This window comes from Esox lucius, chromosome 13, assembly GCF_011004845.1.
Source record: "Esox lucius isolate fEsoLuc1 chromosome 13, fEsoLuc1.pri, whole genome shotgun sequence".
Classification (NCBI taxonomy): Eukaryota; Metazoa; Chordata; class Actinopteri; order Esociformes; family Esocidae; genus Esox; species Esox lucius.
In genome coordinates, this window is record NC_047581.1 from 37,060,851 (window position 1) to 37,077,405 (window position 16,555).

At 42.2% G+C, this 16,555-nt stretch overlaps 1 protein-coding gene across 1 annotated transcript; it reads right to left on the reverse strand.

Moving 5' to 3' along the window:
• Positions 1-2,597: 2,597 nt before the first annotated feature.
• On the reverse strand, positions 2,598-16,216 carry gldc (glycine dehydrogenase (decarboxylating)). Its single transcript, XM_034296636.1, has 25 exons — positions 15,935-16,216; positions 15,686-15,764; positions 13,326-13,461; positions 12,754-12,918; positions 12,498-12,575; positions 12,245-12,392; positions 11,814-12,010; positions 11,594-11,690; positions 11,395-11,500; positions 11,095-11,234; positions 10,635-10,715; positions 10,384-10,481; positions 10,166-10,250; positions 9,952-9,993; positions 8,513-8,655; positions 8,139-8,214; positions 6,995-7,120; positions 6,197-6,346; positions 5,751-5,863; positions 5,245-5,386; positions 4,937-5,048; positions 4,717-4,812; positions 4,428-4,600; positions 3,318-3,398; positions 2,598-3,123 (listed from the first exon to the last, which is right to left on the reverse strand). The coding sequence occupies exons 1-25, from the start codon at positions 16,214-16,216 to the stop codon at positions 2,983-2,985; spliced, it is 3,087 nt and encodes a 1,028-aa protein (XP_034152527.1). The 3' UTR covers positions 2,598-2,982.
• Between the last annotated feature and the right edge of the window lie 339 nt (positions 16,217-16,555).

Genomic DNA, 16,555 nt, shown 5'->3' on the forward strand with positions numbered 1-16,555 from the left:
CTACATGCAGTGTATTTACAGTGCCTAGAGTACAGTCCTTATGTTTTGTTGTGTCAAAGCTTCAGTTTCAAGCTTTCAGGCAAGTCAATTTACATATATATTTACAGTTGTGGACAAAAGTATTGTCCCACTTGCACTTTATTCAAATAATGCACTTTTTCTTCTTGAATTGTCAAAGTTCATGAACATTATCTCCATAGTTATTTATTTGGTTTTAAAATCCCAAAAGAATTAACTAAATTTTAACTTATCCCGCAAAAATACTCTGAAATACCCAGACCATATTTAGGCACCTTTTAGAAGAAGTACAAAATTATTTGATTGCAAGCAGGTGATTCTTCTTTACTTTACAATTGAACTCACCTGTGATGAGTTGCAGGTGCCTACAATATGACAATCATGGAGTCAACTAGATTGAACAGAGAAAATGACTTTGTGTCACCGTGCGTATGCAATGAGCATTGAGAAAAGAAAGGAACCCTGAGGAGGTCTGACACAGGAGTGTAGCCAATCTGAAGGCTACAGGTCCAGCTGACGGGAACTCGATGTTCCTCTTCAGTGTCCGTAATGTTATCAAGCAGTGTAAGACCCATGCAACTGTAGCCAACCTGCCTGGACATGGTCACAGGACAAGATCTCTGTCAAAGGTCATGGCTTTTCCAGCAGGACACAAAACCCAATTCTGGAAGCACCCAGGAATGCTTTGAGACAGAACACTAGACTGTTCTGAAGTGGTCAGCATGGACACCAGATCAAATTCTGTTGGAGGGATCTGAAAAGAAGCAGTTGGGAAGTGCCATTCAAATCTAGGGGAGCTAGACCAGTAGAGTGGAGCACGCTGTGGACCACACTGCTGGCGCGGGGCTGTTCGATGGCAGTTATTTTGGCAAAAGACTGTGCTACCAAATAGTCTAGGGTGTCTATTTCGTCAGTCCCATTTCTGTTTATTAATGTATATTTTGTTATGGACTTTTCCCCCATTAATGTACACACAATTCCCCATTATGACAAAATTAAAACTCATTTTTGTGGAAAATGTATTTAAATGAGAAATTGAATTATCTTGTGTACAACAGTATTCAGACACGTAATTCAATGCTTTGTAAAAGTGTTTTTGAATAAAACAGTTATTTCTTGTTTTCTAGTTTATTTCCCAATAATTCTGGAGGGCACTGTGCATGTTTTGTATAGGGACAAAATAAGTAAAGTACACTATGGATCAAAGCTGAATTACTCTTTGTCTCTCATATTAACCACAAACTTAACTTGTTGTTTGTGTTTTACCAGAACCAAATATCCTACTATAATAAGTCAATTTGGACATCACATACAAAATGTTTTATGCATTTTGTATATCTTTTTGAGATTGATTGGTTACCCAGAACCTGTTTAATACCTCAACAGTGAAGCATAAAACATTTTGTATTCGTTTCAACTTTGGATTTCCTTCAAATGGATTTGCTACTGTAATTTCACAATCAAACTCTAACCAGACCAAGTTCAATACACTTAGAAATAGCACAAGTATTTGTCTTTCGCTTAAACGACCAGAAAGAACCAGAGATTAATTTTCTCTGGCCTAATGGAACAACTTCAGAGCAGGGTCAACTTGAACGATCCGGAAACTGTATGACTCTTGGAAAAGCCACAACATGAATATCACTCTACAGGGTTAACGTTGTCTGAGGTACTCCTTTCACAAACTGTAGGGGACATTTATTCTTTGAACTTTGTCACAAGTACTGCAATATTCACTTAGGGCCAGATTCCAACTAAGAACATGTGCATCTTTCCCACGGACATCGTTTAAATGCAGCTTCAGTGTTTGTTATTCAGACTAACTGACTTCCCAGGCACCCTGTGAACCGGTTCAGCAGCTGAAGTTTCCCACTACATTTTCTCCACTTTTCATTTCAAGCCATTCTGGTCTACTTTAAACGGTTGACTGCAGAGGGGCAAAAAAAATTGCCATCATTTAGAGAGACATCCAAATGCTTGCTTATTTCATTCCTTTTTGGCACCACTTGGAGGTTTTTTGTGTACTCCGAACTTGGGTCAGGAAAGCATGAGTGGGCCATTATCCCTCAGTCATTGTAGTCCATTATGAACCTAGTGTCACTGAATACAAGTAGGATATGTGAGTCCAGGACACTTCATTTTGTGTGATTTAGAACAGCATTTAGGCGCAGCGCTGAGTGCTTTCACATTTAGCTAGACAGACAGGGGCAGTTTGCTATGTCACTGTGGTAAGGGAAGGAATGTCAGACATCTGCTAATACGACCTACTGTACGTGTCACTCTGGGTTCTCTTGGCCTATAGCAAATCAAATCACAATATTGGTTAGAAATTGCAATAATTTTTTTGCGCATACGCATTAGCATTGTGCAAGTATTTGGTGGCACCGAAAAGAGGTTCAAAAGGATATCTTCTTTAGGCAACATTCTTCGGGAAGTAAGCGGCTTCAAATAGGCCCGATATGAGAAATATGGTGCTCCTAAATAGTGGAATAATAGTGCCGTTTTACCACTCAGATCTAGATGGCAGTGTAGATCATATTCAAAAGTCTGGTCAACTTCCAAAACAGGACCAAAGGAGATCCAGACAAAAAGTTTAATTAAACAAACCATTTAAAGATTAGAAAACTTTTTCTTCATAAAAATGTCTAACATCTTAACAAAGACTGCTATAGGTGATTAGGCAAACAAGTGTCAAAATACACATTTAAACTTTTTATACAAGGAATGCATAGCAAATATTAACAAAATCACCTACACGGATGAAGATCAGCCCACGGCCAGTACTTAAGAGAATGAAACAGCATGAAGGGAGAGTCAATGCAACTATCTGTACAACGTAGAATATGGCTGGAGTTCAGGCACCGAGGGTGGAGAATTAAAATACAGAAAAACATGAATTTAGATTTTCTGAAGTTGGAACTGTGAGGAGTATTGCTGACGGCTGGTGTAACGTCAGCCTTGGTGTCATGACGAAGCCCTCTTCTCCTCGTAAGGCGACTCGTACACGTCCATGGGAGGGCAGGTGCACACTAGGTGCTGGTCACCATAGATGTCGTCGATCCTGGAGATGGACGGCCAGAACTTGGTCTCGGGCCTCACGAATGGCTTGTTTTAAAAATGGGGAAACATTATTTTTTTTAACCAGGCGTACATTTAATAATACAAAGAGATATAAAAAAAAAAAAAAAACTTTTGCACAAAAGGTTTTCACAATGGAAATTCACATCAATGGCAAACAGATGTTTAACTTCGGGGAAAGTGGAGACAGTGGTGTGATGTTTTCCAGAGGGAAGACTCACCAGGGGGAAAGCTGCGTACTCCCGGGAATAGGGCCGATCCCAGGTGGAGGATGTGATGCTAGCCAGGGAGTGAGGGGCCATCTGTGTAGAAAACCCAAGTAAACCCCTATTTCAGCTTCTCTCGCAATATACAGCAGCTTAATACAGTACATAACAAAGCATGTTCCATAATACTATAACAACCTTGTCCTTAAGAGTTACTGCATATTTTATCACAATCTGTTATTTCTTAAATTGTCATTCCTCACTGTACCAATCAAAAGTTTGGACACACCTACTCATTCCAAAGGTATATGTTTATCTTAACTATTATCCACATTGCAGAATAATTGTGAAGACATCAAAACTATGAAACAACACATAGGGAATCATGTAGTAACCAAAGCAGTGTTAAATCAAAATGCTTTTATATTTTTGATTCTTCAAAGTGGCAGCCCTTTGCCTTGGTGACAGCTTTGCACTCCCTCTTGGCTTTCTCTCAACCAGCTTCATGAGGTGGACCCCTGGTATATACCCAGTATATTTATTGTTGGTCATATTGTTGGTCATATTGTTGGTCAAGCAAAACATTCCTAAACAAATAATTGTTTCTCTGATTTTCAAACAGTTTTAGGTCAGGAATGAGACTTGACCACTCACAAAAAGGAAATCAGAAGGCACGTTTTTCCTCTAAGTTTTCAACTTTCACATTTCTTTTTGATCCAGACACTCAAGCCCTGCTGAGAGTCTGGATCACTTGGAACATGATTCTATTGTGACAATGGAGGGTTTTCCATCCATGGTGTGATTGAATTTGACACTAATGTTAGACTAAAGCAGAAACTGGTACGTTCCTCCCTCTAGTGTCTACAAAGGGAATAGCATAGCAGAACATTATCTAATTAACTCTTGGTAGCCTTCAAGTCTAACTATATAATAACGGTCTACATACAACTTCTGCTTTGGAATTATCATTTTTGGATAGCAAACCGTGTTGGATCTTTGTTTTATAGCTTTTAGTAAACATTGCATCAATTTACAACGACTCATGTAGTAACAGATACCAGACTCCACCGACACCTTGTGTAGAAACCCAGCCAGGTATATCTATGAGTCAGGCCAGCTCTGTACCTTCAGCGGGTTGATGCGGGCATCCATCCTGCCTTCCTCAATGTCTGCTATTTCCTGTCTGATTCCCATCAAGGCGTCACAGAAGCGGTCCATCTCGGCCTTGTCCTCCGACTCCGTGGGCTCAATCATCAGGGTTCCTGCTACAGGCCACGACATGGTGGGGGCGTGGAAACCTAGCCATGGTCAGACACAGGGAGGAGGGGCTGCCCGCTTAGTAACATAAAATAAAGGCGGACTCATCCTTGCTTCTTTTTTACTTGAGTAAGCTGCAGAAAGTGTTCCAACTCACCATAATCCTGCAACCTTTTTGCCACATCCACCGCTTCGATGTTGGCGGTCTTCTTGAACGGCCGCACATCCAAAATGAACTCATGAGCACAAAAACCTATGGACCCAAACCGGCAGTGTTCATTAAATCAACAGTGGCGTTAAATCAACAGTGGCGTTGAAGTGGGCCGGCGACTGATGGCCACAGGAAGCCACATGTGAATGAAACTTCCACTGCTCACCTTTCCTGCCCTTGTACAGGATCTTGTAGTGACTCTCCAGTCTTTTGGCCATGTAGTTTGCATTTAGGATGGCGACTTCGGTGGCGTGAACCAGCCCTTTGGCTCCCATCATCTACACAAAAAACACAAGAGGGGCAACATCAAGTCATTTGGGCAACTGTGAAATGTTGCCGCTTCGAAATGTTTTTTTCCCTGCATTTGCCTCAAGATCACAGTTTCCGGAGTTGGACAATTAACAAATCTGTCCATCATTTATTTAAATCCCATGGCACTGAATCACAGGATAGGTACTGTCCTTAAGTACTGACCTTGATGTACGCCCAGGAGATGGGAAGAATGGCACTAGAGCCCCAGGGGGCAGCACTGATGGTGCCCAGGGAGCTGGACATGTTGCCAGCTGACATGATGACCACTGGGTGGCTGGGCAGGAACGGGGCCAGGTGCTCCTTCCTGTTCAACACACACAACTTCATTTGGTCATGAAGTCATTGCTCATGGTGACCTAGGGCGGCATAGCTGCCCACACTGTTGACTCTGGTACACATACACTCCTGTGGCATAGTTCAGAATCCAGCCCATTGCTGATCCAACACACATTCATCTTTCCCCCTTTCTATCCAAACAAATAATAAAAGACATCTAAATGACTATTAGTTGTCCAGTAGGGTTTGCACTAATCCTTATTACCCGGAGTGATTCCAGCCCAAGGCAACTGGCATCAAAATCTTCCCATTTATAATACCTTTATTTTAGGCAGGTTCTGTTTTCCTTAACACACCAGTGTGAGTGAAACTGTCCAGATATGGTCACTTACACTCCAATGGGTCCCATCCCTGGTCCTCCTCCTCCATGGGGGATACAGAAGGTCTTGTGGAGGTTCAAGTGAGACACGTCAGAACCATAATCACCTGGACGACACAGGCCAACCTGGAAGGAGCAGGACGGTCAGGGAAAGGTGATGACAGGGTGACTATTCTCCTTGTGTTATAAGGCGGGGCTCTACTATACTGTTTTTGGTGCAGGGAGGTGTGAGAATTGAGTGATAGGTCTGTGAAAAATGCACATGAGTCACAGTCTCTCTATACTGTAGAACAGTGAGCTCCCATGCTCTCCAAAGACTCTTGTATAATACACACACACACACACACACACACACACACACTTTGTTCTTCGAAATACAAATATGTTGATGTACACATGTGCTATGTGACACAAAAAACACTTCATCAGCAAGATGACAACCACATTTTCTTCACTCACCTGTGCGTTCATATTAGCACCGTCCAGGTAGACCTGTCCTCCGTTCTGGTGGATGAGACGGCACACATCACTAATGCTCTCCTCAAACACACCAAAGGTGGAGGGGTACGTGATCATCATGGCTGCCAGGTTAGCCTTGTGTTTGTCCACCTGAGAGAGGAGGAATGGGTTACACTATTTAGTGGGACCTTTTCGTCGTCCAAGAAAATCTCAGGACCCAGTTACATGAGAAGACACTAGAGGCATTTCAGCAGGACAATCATCCCAAGCAACACGGCACAAGAACAAACAGGTGTGTTTCCTACAGCGGGCCCAGCCAAAGTCCTGGGGTCAATCCCATTGAGAATCTATGGCACCATTTTAAAATGGTGGTCACCCAGAATAGTCCAACCAACCAGAAATCTGACAAAGGGTGCAAAATCACTCTGAATCAGAGTGTAAAGCGGGTACATACCTACCCAAAAATACTTTAAACTGTTGTTGCAGCGAAGTTACTACCAAATACAGTATTAATGTGTGGGGACTGAATACTTAAGCAAGCAACATATTTCAGTTTTTAATTCTTCTTACTAATTCTCCCCAATATAATATAGAAATGTCAGCATACAACAATTAGGTTTCAGTGTTTCAAAATAAAATATATAACAGGACAAAATGTCAATATACAACTTGTATGTATTGAGTAAAATGTCAAATTGGTTATTTTATCCTGATTTTGTCATTATAAATGATACTCAACACCAGCGTTTGGACCGAAAGGCTCTTCTGTAACAGTGAATCACACCAACCAGCTCTTACCAGCGCCTGCAGATTTGCCATGTCAATGTTGCCATCCTTGTCCACCTCCACCACCTGCACCTTCATGCCAGCCATTTGGGCGCTCGCCGGGTTGGTGCCGTGGGCTGATTTGGGTATCAGGCAAACCTGATCGAAAGAAACGTTCAGGAGACGATCAACATTATTCACTTCTCCTGTGGGTGGTCATAATGTTTTGGCTCATCGGTGTAGTTTGGATTTGGTTTTAAGTGATTTTAATATTGATCGTAATTTTTTCACCCTAAACTACTTGAGGGAATTTGACACACGTACGACATTCTTGCATTAGTGCAATAATTTGACAGGCAGACAATGCGATCTTATGGGCAGTCCAAACCTGCCTTTGCTCAGTCAATAGATGATTTAGAATAGGTCATTCATTGATTATTTACCTTATTAGGGGACACATCTTGCAACACTGGCACAAAAGGTCACCACAATCTGTTTGTTTGTTGGGTAACCCCCTGATGGGAAAAATGGACCAATCCATTTGGCCCATGGCTTACTGTTCCCAAAGTCTTAAAAATCCCCAAATATGGGATCTTGAAATGTGGTAAAATCCAGATCTTTTTTTTTTTCTGTCCTTCATTTGCTGTGGACTGTGGACCTTGGCTGTCTCAAGAGCTCACATTATCTTAGTTGCTCATGAGGGAGTTGTTAAAAAAAAAAACAAAGGCCAAATGGAAAAGCTACTTGCTATCATATTCCCATCTCCTCAAAACAATGCAACCCAGCACATTGTGAAACTTAAAAACTACTTTAAACAGTTCCTCTGTAAGGACAATGTCTGTCAGCAAAATTAAGAAGTTGATTATTTTAAATCATCATATCTTTAAACTGGCCTTACCTAAAACAAATCCCTTTATGGCTTAACGTGCACTAATAAATAAAAGATTGAACTTAGGTCTAAGTATTCCGTGTGCAACACTATGACATTTATTACACAGGAAAATGGCTGACAGCAGCAAACATTCAGACTGAAAATTAATCAGTGATAGTGCATAGTCCCAAAATACTCCTGAACTGTATGACTGTATTTATTATGATCTTTCACCATAGGTGGTTTATGTTGACTCTACAGGACCTATGTTGAAATTATAGTTTCTCTCATCAGAACCATACTTACTGTTCTATGGGCCTCTCCAATAGAGTTCAGGTAGGCTTTGATAGCTGCAAGCCCAGCATATTCCCCCTGAGCACCACTGAAAGACAAGGTTAACTAGTCTGTTACTATACCAGCCGGGCTCCTGGTGACATCCTGCCTTAGCATGATCATCAAAATGTGCAGAGTTCAAAGGTCAGTCAATGGGCGTTATGGAAAACATGTACAGTACAATTTAAAAAAAACTAGGCCGCTATCTTTTAAACCAGGCAGACGTAGCACGGCATTTCTTTGAACTCTTAAGAATGGGTGAGCCCAACCGATTGGGTTTGAGAGACTGAAATCCCAGAGACTCAGGCTCACCTGTTGGGTTGAAAGGAGATCCTGTCATGGCTTACCTGTTGGGTTGAAAGGAGATCCGGTCATAGCCGGTCACCTCACAGAGGTCCTTCTCCAGCTGTCGGAACAGCTGCTGGTATCCCTCCGCCTGGTCCAGGGGACAGAAGGGGTGAAGGTTTGCAAACTCCTTCCAGGTGATGGGCTACAACCAGTGGGAGAGAAGAAACGGGAACAGGAACGTGGGAGGTGACGGTGTCAGATATTAAAAGAGGAGTCAACACAAGGTGAACAGAAAACCACCAGATGACTGGAGGAGTCTGGGATGAGGAGCTACACTGTGGGGAGCAGCAGGATTCATTTTCATATTTTGTTTTGTTACAAAGTGGGATTGAAATAGAAATTTTTTTTGCCACTGAGAGAGAAAAGACTCATGTCAAAACTTAACGACTAAAATAGACGTTCCTCAAGTCCTCACTCCCGAAATTAAACAAAACGTGTCCTAACAAATCACAATACATGTGTTGTCAGTGAAACAACTTGACATTCTTTTTTAAGACTGCCTCGCTCTGCCGTTATACAACATATATATAGGTTCCACTGTTAAGTATGAACTTTCTGTAGAGATATGACTTTTTACAAAAGCCTGATGGCAATGGGCAATGGTAGACAGATAAGTAGCAATGGATTTGCATCAATATTGGGTGGATGATGTATTAAACCATCCAGACACATTAATGACACAGTCAACCTTCCAAACTGAGCAGTGGGACAGGGAGGGAACTGTGAATGCTACAACATTCACTTATTTCAAAAACAGGGTCTTAATGTGAGAAAATGTAGGCTGTATAAAACACTGTTGTGAGTAAATTAGTGATAAGGAAAAACAATCCTATATATAGAATACAAACATTCCAAAACATGCACCAAAACCCGAGACAAAAGAATACACTTTTTGTCCTAAATGCTTTGCATAACTGAGTAACTGCCAGAATGGTGGGCACCTTTGTGGTCTGAGTTGGTTTGACATCAGCAAAGCTGGGTTTTTCAGGATACAAAAGAAATTAGATGCAGCTTTGCACAGGCCAAACAACCAACCAAAACATTAAAGGTCAAATCTACAATGGAGTTACTTACCAAGAATACAGTGAATATTGTCAAGTGAAAATAATGACTTAAATATGCTCCAAAATGTTTTTTCATGAATCTTAAAAATGTAGTTCATGTTTAAACTGTATTTGTATGAAACACATTTGAATCCCACCTTGTAACAATAGAAAAGGGAGAGGAATACTTACATTCTGGAATGCAATACCTCAATTCAAATTCACCCCAATATAGTATCTATCGTATTTAAAGCATGTTTGAAACACAAAAACAAAGCACCCTCAAAATTTCTCATTGATAAATGCTGTACATTATACTTCAACAGAATTTCCATTTACTTCCTAAATTGACTACTTTCTATTAAAAGTTGACTCCAAAGCTGTTATTAACTCACCATAAGCTCTGATGAACTGTTCAGCTTCATTGTGCATGAACCCTGACATGAAAAACAACATGAATATTACCAATGGTGATGGCCAAGTAATCTTTTTTCATGAATATTACCAATGGTGATGGCCAAGTAATCTTTTCGGGGTAGTATTCATACTGTCGCAAAAAGAGAAACTCCAAACTATAGCATTTATTCTTTGCTTTCTCATGGGACTCACTAGTGGGATCATGCTGTGAACCAGAGAGATGTCCTTGTTTTCCAAACGTTTCATGTAGCGTACTATGTTGGTCTCAGAGTGATAGCTGCAGGGGAGGAAGAATAAGACTGGATCAGGATTTCACCTCAACACACAAAACTGTGACTGAATCAAGGTTTTAGCATCCTTATCCCAGAGAGCATAGTATAGTTACATCGGGTTGCTGAAAACATACAAACCTGTTAAAAACTGTGTGGGAGAGGTATTTGCTGGTCCTCTTAAAAGGACTACCCATAATGCCTTTCACCCTTTCACCCATCTTCTCCGCAATCAGCTCCTGTACATTTTGATGAAATTAGATATGCAATAGATTGAGTAATTCCGCTACAGCTTCAAGATTCAGCCTTGCTCTCACACTGAAAACGGTAATATGGTCAATTCTGAATACACGTGTAACATTATAGCGGCAAACTTCTTAAAGCTAACATACCGCAGATGATTCGCATCCAAAAACCCAGAGCAGATCGTCCAAGTCTCTCTCTGTAACCGTCTCATCCAGAGACACACCTAACTAGAAACACAGAAAGAATTCAACCCGAAAGCACAATAATACAAATGTGTGATTAAGGCACGCTAAAGGAACCGGACAGTGGATTATTACATGAGGTGCTACTAGTAGAGAAGAATGTGCAACAGAATCGCATGAGCGCTACTTAATAAAGGCTGTCTCTGTTGGAACATTTTGCAACACTTCACTGTTTGGAAGTAGCCCATGGTTATATCTGTAGGGAGGATTTCCAGTGGGAGTGTTGCAAAATGTTCACTGCCCTCTTTGTTCCCGTGTGCACATTGGGAAAAGGTACTCTCACACACACTACCAATGAACCACACGGAAACCCTTGATAGGCATGTATGTAACCACTTGCTGAAGTGCATGTGATACTGCTCACCACTCCCTCGCTGTAGAGGCGCAGGTTGATCTCGCGTTGGACAGCCCTCTCCAGGATGTCCCTGGACGCCACACTGCAGCCAACCTTCAGGGTATCGAAGAACATCTCACTGTGCAGCCTGTGTCCTGCCCGCTTCAAACCTGTTGCAAAAATAGGGAAAGCAAAGCATTTCCAGCAACATAAAGCGTGTAATTCATCCCAAGAGTCAAAATGTTACCTTTGTCCTTCAAATGCACCCTCGTGGTCACATTTGTTGACGTCTAAAGTTCCCGGAGGATTTAGGAAGAGCGCGGAACATACCCTCAGCCAGGATCAGTGTCGCATGGTGAGTCCTCTCAGCAATGTGCTTTAAACCCTGGGGTCCATGATACACCCCAAACATGGCGGCCATGTTGGCCAGCAGAGCCTGAAAGACACAGACAGAACATGAGTGTGTGTGTGTGTGTGTGTGGGGCTGCTGGAGGCTCAACGTGCTGATTTTCAGTCACGACTGCGGTACCTGTGCTGTGCAGATGTTGCTGGTGGCCTTGTCCCTGCGGATGTGCTGCTCTCTAGTCTGCAGAGCCAGGCGGTACACCTCCTTACCAGCTGCATCCCTGGATATGAACAAAAGACCGGTAAAACCGACCTTTACGGGCATGCGCATCATCTAAAAGTCAAACGGCCAGAATTATATGAGGGCGGCCTCGATTCTGAAACAAGGCCAGTGCAAAGGTCACCTGGTCACTCCCACCATCCGGCCAGGCATCATCCTGACCAGGTTCTCCTTGACCGAGAAGAAGGCGGCGTGGGGACCGCCATAGCAGAGGGGGACCCCAAACCTCTGGGAGCTGCCCAGGGCTATGTCCACCCCAAACTCCCCAGGGGGGCGCAGGACGCACAGGGCCAGCAGGTCGGTGGCACAGCAGGCCAGAGCCTACAGGGAGCAGACGGCAAAGCTTCACACGCGTCACAGAGGCTGCCAACCTTCTCAACCCGCATTCCTTCTTGATCATCCAATCCTTCCTTGGTTTATACTGACACTATAACGCAGGGCGGCCGAAACCATGAGCGACAAATCCAACGACCGCCCCTCAACGACCCATTTACCCTGAGATGTGATCCTAGCTAAGCCATCTCTACCAGGTTCTGGGTGTGGCAGCTCTCTTACCCCTCCCTTGTGAGCCCGGTCCACCAGGGCGCTGAAGTCCTCCACCCTGCCATCGGTGTCTGGGTACTGGAACAGCACACCGCTCACGTCCTTCCCACTGAAGTCCATCTCGTGAGGCAGCTTTAACACCGTCTTCACCCCGATGTAGCTGTTAGCCACCAATCACAGAGCACAGCGCCTATATTTAAGAAGCTGCTTTTGGCACAGAGTTCTAACCTTGGTCTGAAGGGACGCTTTGAAGGGCTGGCCATACTTAGCTCTGGTCTGCACCACGGCGATCGTCTGAGGGTGGCAGCGTGGGTCGATGTAGAACGTCCTCCTTTTGTTCTGCCTGTGAGCAGATGACAACAATAAACGACGCAGTGCAATTAGGAGATGTTCTTAAGTGACCTGGCCAGGAAAACCCCGGGACCTGATTTCTAGAACAGCGCCTACCTGCCAATTCCACTAAACAAACGGCCCTTTCAGAGTCCACCACTACATCCCTCGGTTGTTTATTCTGCCCTCACCTATGGCAGAGCTGCATGGCCTCAGCGGCGGCTGTAGCTTCATCAAGCAGGGAGGCGTTGGCCACAGCCATGCCGGTAATGTCACAGATCATGGTCTGGTAGTTGAGTAGACTCTCCAGGCGACCCTGAGCCACCTCTGGCTGATATGGCGTGTACTGAGTCACCCTGAGAACACACATGTCATTACAGCCGAAAACATACTTCCTACAGCTACACGAGCCATAAAAAGATGAACGCAATAACTATGTCTTTCAAGGAATCACAATTATAGTACAAAGCGGGTATACGTTGATGGAGATATTGGGAAAACGTGACAATCACAGAGCTCTGATTAAGATCCCAGATGTGAGGATGTCACTTAATGTGCAAATCTGCACTGGATGTTTTCCCCAAGTCACAAGACTTAGCAGATGTTTTCCTGCAATGTAGCAATCAACGCTTCAATGACTAGCAGATCATACAGTTAAGAAAACTGAATACATAATCTAATATTGCTTGCCCTACTGATGGACGGCTACATAGAAAAACATCACATTTCTGTGTGCATGCGTTCTCGAGCAAAAGTCCCTTACCAGCCTGAATTCTCCAGAAGATTTCTTTGAATAACGGGAGGCACGGAGCAGTTGTAGTAACCCATTCCAATATAAGACCTCCACACCTTGTTCTTCGAAGCGATCTTTTGAAGATGCTCTAAGACTTCATTCTCGCCTGCATAAATGTGAGAAAAGAAATTTGAAAAGGAAAGATAGATGTACATTAAAAATACATGTATTAATTTGGACAGAAAAACTGGATAAGATTGATAGTATCTTTTCTCCCGCCCAGGCAGCGGACTGCTTTCTGACTGAGTGTTCCTAAATCAAGATGGAGATGTGGTATGCCTGAGATGCTTGCGCGAGACCAATTTGAAAACAATTATAACCACACATTGACTGAACAAAGCACACAAATCAAATGGGAATGTAGCATCAGATTCACTGTAAAAAATTAAGTGGAATTTAAACATGGGAGCGATATGTCACTGGATGTTTACTGCACATCTCGTGTGAACGGTATACAACATTTCTGTGCCTGTAGAATTCATTATATTTCTATGCATTGGAGGGGACAATGATGTGCAACATATGGGCCCCTTCCCAATGGCTAGTTATGTAGCCTAATTCCCTAGTCCTGCCGGGAATACACACAGAGACACTGGAATTCCTCTAGCATTCCCTTGCTGCTTAGCAACTCCCTGAACAAGGAACAGACAATACAGGTCATCTGAACCGAGTGCCCAAACTACTCTCTTATCCAGGACGGGCATTTTTTCAGAGATATATAATGCAAGTATACCAACAAACCTAACATTTATTATTTTCGATTTTGTTTGTTTAGGTGGCCCAAGAGAAGAGTGTGGGAAAGTGTCTATCATTTGTCACCTAAAAAAATAAGACAGATGAATGTATAACTAGAAATTCACATAGACTGAGAAATGAAAGATAGTTTTGTCCCAAAGTTCCTCAAAGCGACAGAAACCCCTGATTTAGAAGCATCCAGCACATCTATTGAAGAGAGAATCCCTTGCTGGCTTTGCAAACCAAGCCCCCAAAAAGCTGAACAAGCAAAAACCAGTTTGTTCCTTCAGCATGGCTTGCTTCATAATGAAACTCAACAGTGGCAGAAAGGAGTGACCAAAGGTGGTCTTAAACCCCCACAACCCAAACACTAACCTCATCAACCTACAATAATGTCCAATCATGTGAATATTCAGTTAATCATTTTTTCCACAATTAGGTTGGAAACTTATGAACAGCTGATAAATACGAGTTCCATTTTGGCATTTGACAAGTGGTATCTGTGTATTTCTCAATACACTGAGCAGAAGTTTGATTACCAAAGACAAATCTAATGAATACTAACAAGATCATTATTTAAACATATTAGCAAAATGTGAATCATGTAGGCTATCTTTGCAAAAAAAGGTGACTTTCCAAAAATATAAACTGTACTGTATGACTTTTTTGCGTATTGCATTGGGCAAAATTGTATGTTATATTCATTTCATTGGTTGCTTACTCCCCCTTTCAATAAATAACATATTACAGAACAAGTTAAATTAGCATATACAACGTATTATTCTTGTCTAGACTCGTGCTAATGGCCTTATAAATCTCTAGTGATAACATGGTTTGCTTGAGTAGGCTATGTCAGATGGAATTAAGCAGCAGAGATCTGCCAAGAAAATAAGGCAAGTGTTGTAGACAATAAAACATTTTTGTTTGTAGAACATTTCAAAGCTACCACGATTGACTTCATCAATTGATAGTCCGTCTGAGTGTCATTAAATGTAAAAAAGGGAGACAAATATCACCGAAACACATTCAATTAACCATATTAGGAATCCCATGAAGCTCGTTCGCACATTTCATTCAACTGTGATGTAATGTTGGCGCTATAACCAGATTGAACTGGACTTGGGACAGGAGCTCAAGGCTGAACTTTACACTCCAGTTGCCATCCTATTAGCATCCGCTTCCCAAGAGGAGATTGGTGCTGCTCGTTGAGTTTCGCAAAAACAACTCCAAATATGTTCAAAGGAAGACTTAACAGTGAAGAGCGCTTCACAATGGCACTAGAATAGGAGTGCAACCTACATTTCAGCCACTCGCTTGCTTGGCTTCATTTACTCCCACGTTAAAAGAAACCTTTAAAATATATTGACAAAACATTAAAAACGCTAGCGAATAAATATCAAACCAACATTTAATGTTACAGGAAAATTAAAGAATCCATAGAAATGCTAAGATAAAAATCATACCAAATCTGCAGAATTGTATAACAGTAGAAGTGAATACTTGGTTAGTCCCGAGGTTTTCCTGGTCATGTCCACCCTATTAAACATCAACAATCACACGTGCTGTTAAAGATAATGGAAAGAACAGAAACTTACACAGAGGATCGTCCATTTTCATACTTCTCTGAATACGAATGGATTCTGGAACTGTATCTTCTATCAACTGCGCGATCGACTGAAAAGGATTTTATAGATCTGTCAAAACTCAATAAAACACAGCCCAATAAACAGTATAAACTAAAATATGTCATGCTAATGACAAGAAACACGCTAGAGCGCCTGTGCTGAATTAGATTATATTTGTCTATAAATTTTGCCCATTGTCCAAATATAGGTGAATATTACCTCTAGCCCAAGAAATTCCAGCATCTCTCTTTTCTCCCTTTCACCTGGACCAATATGCCTCTCTGCGAAATCATCGTGTCTCGGCAGTATTCTTTCAATCTGTCTGGAAGCATACACTGCGGTCGTCTGAAGACCCCGGACAGTAACAAAAGACTTTCCGTTCTGGATTCTATTCTGTAGTTTCCCAAAGATACGGTTTTTACTACATATGCGCCTGCAAGGTGCACGAGGATTCACCGACTTGGCTAACAGGAACCCCCAAGACTTTGCACAGCTTTGCATTTTTAACACGCTCAAAAACTATAAACTATCAACTAATTCCTTCTAGCCACCGTACTCAACTGAATCTTCACAAGTGATTTATTCTAGTATTAGCTAACTACTTAAAACTGCTTAGTTTTACGCCTGCCCATTACACAAGAATTGACCAATCAATGAGAGAAAGGTCGCTGACGTGATGAGAAACGGACGAGCCCCAGTGAAACAGCTGCAACTTTTTCACTTAATGTTTAAACTAATACCCTCACCTTTCAAAAAAGAGCTTTCAATTGGACCTGATTTGTCGTTTTTGTAACAATACAAATGTTTTTCTAGTTTACGAACAACATGCATAGCAGGAGC

What these genes read in the sequence shown, in the direction of transcription:
- gldc (XM_034296636.1), bottom strand. Translation starts at nt 16,216, where the DNA reads ATGCAAAGCTGTGCAAAGTCTTGGGGGTTCCTGTTAGCCAAGTCGGTG. An exon ending in ACCGGGCTCACAAGGGAGGG is followed by an intron (nt 12,011 to 12,244) that starts GTAAGAGAGCTG and finishes TGCTCCCTGTAG; the next exon opens with GCTCTGGCCTGCTGTGCCAC. An exon ending in ACAGTTCATCAGAGCTTATG is followed by an intron (nt 8,656 to 9,951) that starts GTGAGTTAATAA and finishes CACTGGTTGTAG; the next exon opens with CCCATCACCTGGAAGGAGTT.